General features: G+C 30.6%; 2 protein-coding genes across 7 annotated transcripts; one reads left to right on the forward strand and one right to left on the reverse strand.

Annotated features, from left to right (window-relative positions):
* Positions 1 to 408: 408 nt before the first annotated feature.
* LOC122530573 (E3 ubiquitin-protein ligase TRAIP-like) lies at positions 409 to 3,096 on the reverse strand. 3 transcript variants are annotated; one of them, XM_043657647.1, is made up of 8 exons: positions 3,056 to 3,096; positions 2,558 to 2,901; positions 1,972 to 2,346; positions 1,657 to 1,758; positions 1,438 to 1,560; positions 1,111 to 1,342; positions 869 to 1,012; positions 409 to 801 (listed from the first exon to the last, which is right to left on the reverse strand). In XM_043657647.1, the coding sequence occupies exons 2-8, from the start codon at positions 2,668 to 2,670 to the stop codon at positions 634 to 636; spliced, it is 1,257 nt and encodes a 418-aa protein (XP_043513582.1). In that variant the 5' UTR covers positions 2,671 to 2,901; positions 3,056 to 3,096; the 3' UTR covers positions 409 to 633. The 3 variants fall into 3 exon arrangements, with proteins under 3 accessions (XP_043513582.1, XP_043513584.1, XP_043513583.1); XM_043657649.1 differs by lacking the exon at positions 3,056 to 3,096 and having other exon boundaries at positions 409 to 727; positions 2,558 to 2,984; XM_043657648.1 differs by lacking the exon at positions 3,056 to 3,096 and having other exon boundaries at positions 409 to 794; positions 868 to 1,012; positions 2,558 to 2,984.
* An 825-nt stretch (positions 3,097 to 3,921) lies between these two features.
* LOC122530574 (activator of 90 kDa heat shock protein ATPase homolog 1) lies at positions 3,922 to 8,610 on the forward strand. Of its 4 annotated transcripts, none has more exons than XM_043657654.1 (9): positions 3,922 to 3,940; positions 4,929 to 5,018; positions 5,249 to 5,328; positions 5,454 to 5,647; positions 5,854 to 5,974; positions 6,102 to 6,184; positions 6,348 to 6,485; positions 7,901 to 8,136; positions 8,219 to 8,610. In XM_043657654.1, the coding sequence occupies exons 2-9, from the start codon at positions 4,939 to 4,941 to the stop codon at positions 8,301 to 8,303; spliced, it is 1,017 nt and encodes a 338-aa protein (XP_043513589.1). In that variant the 5' UTR covers positions 3,922 to 3,940; positions 4,929 to 4,938; the 3' UTR covers positions 8,304 to 8,610. The 4 variants fall into 4 exon arrangements, with proteins under 4 accessions (XP_043513589.1, XP_043513585.1, XP_043513587.1 ...); XM_043657650.1 differs by lacking the exon at positions 3,922 to 3,940 and adding an exon at positions 3,989 to 4,371; XM_043657652.1 differs by lacking the exon at positions 3,922 to 3,940 and adding an exon at positions 4,466 to 4,563.
* Positions 8,611 to 9,481: the final 871 nt, after the last annotated feature.

Genomic DNA, 9,481 nt, shown 5'->3' on the forward strand with positions numbered 1-9,481 from the left:
GACAAGGAGAGCAACAGCGTGCGACAAATACAGACATATAGACGCGGTAGACAAAGAGAGCAACAGCGTGCGACAAGGACAACAATATAAATTAGTTCCGACACCTATTCTAGGGATGATCTACACGGTGCATGCTTAAATCAAAATTGTTCCAAAACGCCTGAATGCAATTTAACATAAATAAATAGACAGACACACTAAAAAGTGACATTAATTCGTTATTTTATTATTTCTTTTATCTAAATTAATATAAAACAATAATATAAACAATAATATAAAAAATTCCTTGTTCGACTCAACATATATGTTATAAAAATAATAAGTACAATAAAACACGTACAATACATATATAAATTTATTCAATAAATGATTCAATGATACATTTCTCGTTTTTTTTCTTTTTTTTAAAATATTTCTCAATTGGATTAATGCACACAACATGCTTACCGTGAAAGATTAACAAATTTATTAAAAAATACACTAATATACGTACTCTCTGATATTTACACCGTAGAAAAATATGTATACGTTGCATACGTTCAATAAATATATCTTCTTATATTTCACTTCTTTTACAGTTAAATACAGTTTTCAAACAGCGTTCGTAAATATTGCTAATGTACAACAATCGCGTTAATTTATCATAAAGTGGGCTAACTTTTGATTGCTTTCTGTGTCAAATTTTAATCTTTTGACTTTGTGTATGTTATCCTTCGCATTTCTTATCCTGATAACAGAGGAATTCGGAAGATTTTCAAGTTTCGAATGTCCTTCAAAGTCGAACGCAAGAGCATTCATATTCTAAACCAATGATACGTTTATAAGTAAATGAACCAACAGCCTTGAATTTACTTGTGCGTATACTTACGTTTCTAACGCTCTTTTGCGCAATTCTTGATTTCTTCGCGAGAATCGAGGAAGCTAATTTCGCCGAATTGCTTTTTTCAGTTGGCTGTTGCTTTAGAGCTAATACACCTCTCGATTTCACCGGAAGATATGGAGAATCTGTCCTCTGAAAACCATTGATGATTAAGATCATTACTCATGATTAAGATCATTACTCATTAGTAATAAAATCAATCCATTAATATAAGAAATCTGTCTCATTACTGTAATGGCTAAATGAATCTTCTCTTCTATGTTTGCATCCTTCCTTTGCTTTTTATCCGTATGTTCCATCTTTTCTTCCTTGGAGCTGTTCCTTGAATTGCTATCCGACACATTTTTCGTTTTCGAATTGGCTGATCTTTCCATCGAAGACTTACTCCTTTCCAACTCTCTAAACTTATTTTGTAAACTTATCTTTTCACTTTCGCAAATCAGCAAGTCCTCCTCAAGCTTTCTGTGCAATAACAGTAAGTGATAATAAGGTGACAATAACGTGATCAAGGATCAGTCAATCAAAACTTTCTTTGCGTCACCACGAAGTTTACGTACATTCTTTTCGAGTGCTCATCGGACAAGAAGTTCCGCTCCATTGAGACTTTGTGCAGTTCCTGTTGCAAGCTTCTTACTTTAGTTCTTAGTTCTCTCCTCTTGTTTAGGCTAATCATCATTTCTCTAAATTTTACAAGAAGATGAATTGTTGATTTTTAAAGATGAGGAACATAAATGTCAAACAATCTTACTGGAAATGAATAGACGATATTTAAATACCTTTTCATCACACTTATGTACGTTATAAGGGTACCAGTATCATTTGTTTTCTCGATCATCTCGTCTACAGCCCCTGTACTGGCTTCAAGCAGTATTTGTATACTTAAACAAAAAATACACTTAAAATTACATATATTATATGTGATGCATAATATATACATGTTTACATGTATGTACTACATGTAAATAAATTATAAAGTATAGTATAAAACGTATACAGTTTATATAGTATAATATTGTCACATAGTATAGTTACATAGTATAAATATAATATAAGAATAATATAAAACAAAACGTTATAGACGTTTCACTTACTTTTTGTACTCTTCAATTCTTTTGTGCAACCTCTCGATTTCTTTCTTTCTGCTATCAGCTTCTAAATTTTGCTCCTTGAAAAACTTGATTTGCTCTTTAAGGGCATAAATAGCACTGGTTTTTTCATTCACTATACTCTCTGCTTTCTTCACCTCCTTATTCAATTCTTTATTCTGTTTCTCCAAAATTTCATTCTTCTCTATGTAATGCTTAACTTCCTTCTCTTTCAACATAAGCTGAAAACTCAATTTATCAACTTTGTCTTGTAACGAGCACTTGTCCTCGACAATGGAGTCGTTATTAGCAAAATTGAAGTATAATCGATGAATCTTATTCAATGTAGTCTTCTCCCTGCATTGCGGGCAGGTTTTGGATCTACGTGGAGAAAAAAAAAAGAGAAAAAAATTGATACATTCACAGGGACAACCGAAATGTAAACATTGCGTAAAGAAGAAAGAAAATCGATATATTTGGAGGAATGAGCGAAACGCAAACATCGTGCAACGAGACACGAAGACAATTTCGTTCGAAGGTGTCGTACGTTCAATCAAAATTCATCAATTAAAAGCGAAAACTTTTCTCTTACCTCTGCAGCCACTGAGTCACACAATGAAAATGAAAAATATGCCCGCATGGCGCGTGAAAAATGTCATCGATAGGCGTTAGTAAATCACTGCATATCACGCAAACAATATTCATTTTATACAGGATCGACACAATCGATCAAACACAGAACTCTCAAATAAGCACACACATATATTTCCCAGAGCAAGGTTTTTTCTCGAGTCCACTGTCTCATGTAGCTGAAACTCAGCCGAACTGATCGGGGTGCGAGGCAAACTGTAGTCTGTGTCCCTCTCTTTACAAATCCTCTTCCGCTGGAGAAAAACCCTCCCCTATTGCTTCAATTATTTCTCTTTTCTGCGGACACTGTACAAGCAACACCAATTATTTAAATAACGTAGTAAAAGTTCTGCCTCTGCTAACCAAAATATGACAAAGTAATAATTGGATTGCGTATTTTTATGTAAATTCGGATCTTTGAGACTACAGCTAAATATGGATAAGTAATTGTTTCACTTACCAAAATATTTATATAAAAACCACCCTTTCAGTATTTTTCACATATGTATATATATATTTTTTTGCGCTTTAAAATTTGCGTAAAATTCTAATAATAAATTAACCAATTAACGGGATCCCAGTGTAGTCACGAATTACCTGAAAATGATCTTTCCTAAGTAAATTACTTTAAAACCTGAATTATAGGTTATGACAATGTGTGTCGCCGCTTTATATAGAAAAGTATTTTCCCATTGAAGATTAAAGTAAATGTGAGTAATAAAAGTAGTCTGAAGACCGTGAAAGAATCAGTTGATAACGGCAGGGAAAGAAAAGAAGGGAGGGAGAAAAGATTCAAAATCGAGTGGCCCGTAGGAAACAAGGATTCGGCTTAACCTAATTGTACTTCAATATTTTTCACACAAATAAGCTCATATTTCATACAATGAGTTACCTTGTGACCGTTCAATTTCAAGGTTTAAACAAGGTTTGAGTTTCTAACCTAGAAAATTCATATTATATATGAATACGAAATAAAACTACATGAACCGTGTTGTTTACACGATACTAGTATAGCGATATATATATAATAATCTCTAATATTTCATACAACGAAATATTCGCCTTGTGAACCGTTTATCAATCTCAAAAAAAAAGTGAGAGTTTCTAACCTAAAAAATTCGAAAATGAATACGAAATAGATCCGTGTCGAATCATTGGTCGAATTAACCGTTGTTCATATGGCGCTATCTAGCGACGTATATACAAATATATCTTTCGAATGTTAATTTTTCAAAAAATCGAGGAATCGATTCGCGATCTCGACGTGCTCTCGAGATATCGCGACCAACGTGAAACGTTGGTAAACGAGGAATACTTTTCGTTTAAAATTTCGAAACTCCGTGCAGTAAGTCCAATTTCTTGACTTGGACAGTCCTGTGATATTCGTCATTACGTAACTGTTCGCTCGTTGCGCGTTCCGCCGTGGGAGAATATTTTCACGTTCAGTTTCCTATCTGAAATAACGCTGTCGGTACACGTTCACGAAATTTCTAGAAGTGTCCCACATCCCCCCACCTCCCATCACTGTCACGTTTGTTTCTCTAGTAATTTCGAGTTTCGCGTGGAGGTTTGCGGTTTTCACGTTATTTATTTATTTGTTCGTAACACAAGGTTCGATGTTCAACGTGCACATCTTTCAGAGACAATCAACCCACCGCGAAACAATGTGCTGAATATCGAGATCGACGAAGTCGCAAACTCTCGACAGTCGCGCTGTAAATAAATAAAAGTCCGAATCTCCAATCGAAATTTCGAAACGGTCTTTCGAAAATTTTGGTAAGTGAGGTATAGCTTGAGATGTTACGTAAAATATTTGTTATCCTCTTCTAGTGAAGTTACATGATTAACGAGTACGAGAATTACAGGTTATGTTCCTCGTGCATCTGTGCCTCGCTCAAAGTTTCCACGAGATTGAGAGTCTGCTGTTTCTTCGCGATCTTTGTTATTCCTTCATTAATTTTTCATTCAGTTCGTATTACGTCACGAATTTAGCAATTTTCGAAAGAAATTGGAACGTATTCTGTTTCGAGAAAAAAATATTTGTGTTGCATAGAAAAAAAAGAGTAAAATTCGTTCGACTTCGTTTGCCAACGTTTAATGTATCTCCTTGCTTCCTTGTAACCTGAGGATCCTTAGTTTTGCTCGTTATTAAATAGACAATGAAGTTAATTCTCTGTACTACTAGTTATCAATTTCTGAAGTCAGTTACATTTCATTTATACAGATTTTAGTTATCGTGCCTTTGTTGTTGTTCGATATGTTGTTCTATGTTTCAGGAGTAATTGTTTATTTTAATTAATACATTTGGACGTTGTTGCATTGTAATTTTTTAGTTCTTGAGAAATGGCCAAGTGGGGTGAAGGAGATCCCAGGTGGATCGTTGAAGAAAGGCCTGATGCCACCAATGTAAATAATTGGCACTGGTATGACAAAACTTTTAATCTACACGTTTTGTTCTAGAGTTATATATATCACTAATAAACTTTAGATTGTGTATATATATATATATATATATATATATATATATATAAAATAAGCAAAATGAAGTTTTATATAACATAGAGACTAATTGCAATTAATTTGCTACATATCAAATTAGATTTTGGTACTCTATTAATTGTAATGAATTCATGATAATTTTATTTTTTTTAAGGACGGAGAAAAATGCCTGTACTTGGTCCCAAGAAAAAATAAAAGAATTATTTACCAATATGAAGATGGAAGGAGATAATGGTTTGCATTTATTTTTTGTTTATTATCATTATATTGTCATTAATAATTTATATAATTATTTAATAGTATAGTATCATATACATGTAAAATTTCACATGCAATGTAAATCAGAGTGTTTCTTTTAGTTTCCTGTAAAGTAAAAGAAGTAGAGAAATGTGAAGGTGAGGCAATGGCAAATAATCGAAAAGGTAAATTAATTTTCTTCTATGAATGGAATATTGTTTTGAAGTGGGTATCCAACAAAAAATCTGATAAGAAGATTGAGGGTAAAATAAACATTCCAAATCTCTCTGAGGAAAATGATATTTCTGAAGTAGATGTAAGTATTTAAGAGTATTTGAGAGAGAGAGAACAAAAGCAAAAATATACTAACTTTAGGTTCATGAACTTTAATTCACTAATGTTGATTGCAATATGTAATTTAGATTTTTTTTTATAAACACCTTTTGTTACTTAATGTTTAATTTAATGAAGTTTTTGTGAAAATATTTGAAATAATATAAAAAAACATTAATTTCTTTACAGATTGAAATTACTCTAGAAGATAGTACAGACGAAGGTGAAGCAGTAAAACATTTTCTACATACAAAAGGAAAAGAATTTATTAGGGATAAATTAAAAAAATATGTCTCTTCCTTAAAAGAAGGTATACTTATATTATATTAATGTTGTAGCACATTGAAATAAAAATTTAGTTTCACTAAAGTGTAAAAATATAAAATAATTGATAAAATTAAATTTGGTACTAATGTGGTTTTTTACTTTATTATTAGAATTCACAGTCGGAATGATTTTACCCAAAAAAGATAATGTAAAAGAAAATATTTCAAATATCACTTCTGGATTCAATGCAAAAGTAAGTATAAGAATGATTTATGTTAATCCGGGATTACCCACCTGGGGGTCTAGCGCAGGTACATCCCGGCGACTAGACCCCCACGTGGGTAATCCCGGGTTAAGTGTATCATATGTATTAGATTCAAGAATTTCATTAACCATTTTATAAATAATTGTTATAGATGCAAATGAATTCTACTATAGTATCATCGAATAATAAAAAAGAATTGGGATGTAAAATTTCCACGACGACGATTAAGCAACAACAGAAGTTTCAGTGCAGAGCCGAAGAATTTTACAACGTATTTACAACAATTGAAGTAAGTCTGTTGCGATAATTAATAACACTTAACTAAATTAAGATCAACGAAAATCTTAAAATGTTGTCGATTACGATGTATTTTATTTCTTACATTATAATTTTTTATTATCTCATCATACTCATTTCTTATATTATATCATCTCATCATACTCATTTCTTATATTATAATTTTTTATTATCTCAGCTACTTCGCTCTATCTATAAAATATTATGAGTAATCGATATTTTATTGTATATGATAGAGTTATTTATATTATAGATAATGCATGCTGTTATTTATAGATAATATTACTTTTAAATAGTTCTGTTCTATGACATTTCATTTGAAATTCAATTAATTGAAAATGTGTGCGCATTTATAGAAATTAATGACTAATAATTCAATCGTGTTAAACATTGAGGTGTAAATTGATAAATGAGAGAAAATAATATGAATTGACATAAATGTGAGAAAATAATATGAATTTTCAATGTTCAATATATATTTAAGATTTAAGATTTTTGGTGTTCACATTATTTCTTGTTTTCATCTTTTATTTTCACAATTTTGATTTATCGATTTTATTTGTAATTTGTTTAAAGATCATTAAGAAACTTATTTGAAGTTTATTAAATATTTAAAAAAAAAGTATAGGATGAAACCTATAAAATCTTTCTTTTTTCTAGAGAAATGCAACAGTAACCTGAATAATAAAATAAAAATTTTTCAAGTATGAAAAACAGACAGAATGGTTAAGATGATTGAATAATTGTTTTTAGTTTTATATTTCTTTGATCTATTTTGTGTAATCTTGTAACAATTCCTCATTTCATGGATCTTGTTAAGAATCTTATAATTCGACATGCTTCTGATGGAAATAAACACTATGACTTACTATTCATAGAGAGGTACAATATAGGACTTGTACTGTTAGTGAGTACTAATTGAATTTTATTTTTAGTAATAAAAAAAATTCTTATGAGAATAATAGATTATAATTTCATATGTTTTTAAAGTTTACAGCATTTATAGGTATAAGTAATTGCAAGATTCTTTTTTGAAAAATTTTTATTAAATTTAGCTTTGAAATAAAAGAATTTCAAACTGAAAAATTCATGTGTTACACAAAAGATATATTTCGAAGAATATTTATCCTATGTTTTAGATTAGGTTTTAAATTAAAATTATTATACCTTTGAGTGATATTAATTATATATTAGTTTTAGATTTTTATCTCAGAATATAATAAATTTCTCAAAGAGTAATAACAAAATGCAGGGAAAATATTTTATCTTTTCTACATAAAATTTAAAGAAATAAGATTGATTTTTTCACCTCATCTTAAAAACGTAAAAAAAGTATTTAATAAATTCTATATACAAGTTGATTGAAGTTATTAAAGAAATTATTTGTAATACAATGTTTTCTTTCAGATGGTTCAAGCATTTACAAAAGGACCGGTGAAGCTTGAACTGAAAAAGGGAGGCAAATTTGAATTATTTGGTGGTAATATACATGGCGATTTTATGGATATAACGCCTACGAAGATTGTTCAAAAATGGCGTTGCAAACAATGGCCTGATGGCCATTATAGTGATGTTACTATTGACATTTGTGAAAAAAATGACCATACTGAAGTTAATTTAACACAAGTGGGTGTACCAGTTAGGTAAGTAAACTCTACCTTCCATTTCGTAGTATTTGACTTAATATGTAACGTGTAATATTCAGAAATATTTATTCATTTGCAGTGAGGAAGAATCCACAAAAGAGAATTGGGAAAGGTATTATTGGGATGCTATAAAACGTACATTTGGATTCGGTTATTTTATGTGATCTACGTATGTTTTAAAGTTTGCTTGCTTACTGATAAGTAGAAAAATAATTAAAACTTGTACTGTCGTAAATCGCCTCGCATACCATTTACGAACTAGCCGCATAATAATCAGCCACGTACAAAAACTGTTTTCCGTCACAATGCTAGTTACAATTCTTTTTTCTTTCCCTACCCTTTCTATTTAGTACATTACATCGTATAAGCGTGACAATTGTGTCGTTGCTTGAACATAAATGAACCATTACCAACGTGATACATCTGTATTAATAGTTGTATATGTCAAATAAACCATGTCACATATTTAAAGATTCAGCTTTTCTTATTTTCAACCTTCGAACACATTAAAAGGATTGGAATTGATTAACAAAACTCGAGAAAATATGTAGATTGTACTACTTCAACCTTCTTTTTTCGGACGAGAGGAAAAATGCTTTTACGCATAGCCATCGGTTATGTGAGACTCGTCCAAGTGTCTAGATGTTCTTCAAACATTCACCTCCACTGCTTGGTTTCGCATTACTTCAAGAAATGGTTTTGGAATTGGTATCTTTCGCATTCATTTGTAAACTCTTAGTGAAAAATTTAATGAAATTCTTTAGAACTTGTGAAAAATACAGTTTCATTTAATTTCCAGTGTTTATTAATAACATATACATATATAGATAAAAATATGACTAAAAAGTTATTTATAATTATTGGATAAAAATATGTAAAGAGAGTTAATTACAATTATCTGCAAGCGTTATCTTTGTAAATTCTGTTCATAATTCAAGCATTGATTGAATGAGATAAGTTTTACCGCTAATAGACTGAATAAAATGTTTTGCGAAATATATTTTATTCTACTAGGAATAACACATACATATACAAAAATATGAAACAAAAGACGCGTTTGATTATATTTTCATTCTGTTGCCAAAGGAGATTGGATTATGCTAATGTTTCTCTCATTAATTACAAGCAAAGATATTGATTTACTCATTCTAAATGGTCTTTCAGTTCAATCCAGAGGTTGGGAGACTGAAACCGATCGTGAGTGAGATATAATTATTTCTGTGTTGACACATACTCTCAATATTTCTGACAGAACTGAATGAAACATCAAATATCATCAATTTAATGGTATATTGACGTTTAGAATAAATCCCGGATTGTTTTTTAGTCGACTAGTTCCATC

The sequence above is a fragment of the Frieseomelitta varia genome, unplaced genomic scaffold, assembly GCF_011392965.1.
Source record: "Frieseomelitta varia isolate USP_RPSP 00005682 unplaced genomic scaffold, Fvar_1.2 scaffold_347, whole genome shotgun sequence".
NCBI lineage: Eukaryota > Metazoa > Arthropoda > Insecta > Hymenoptera > Apidae > Frieseomelitta > Frieseomelitta varia.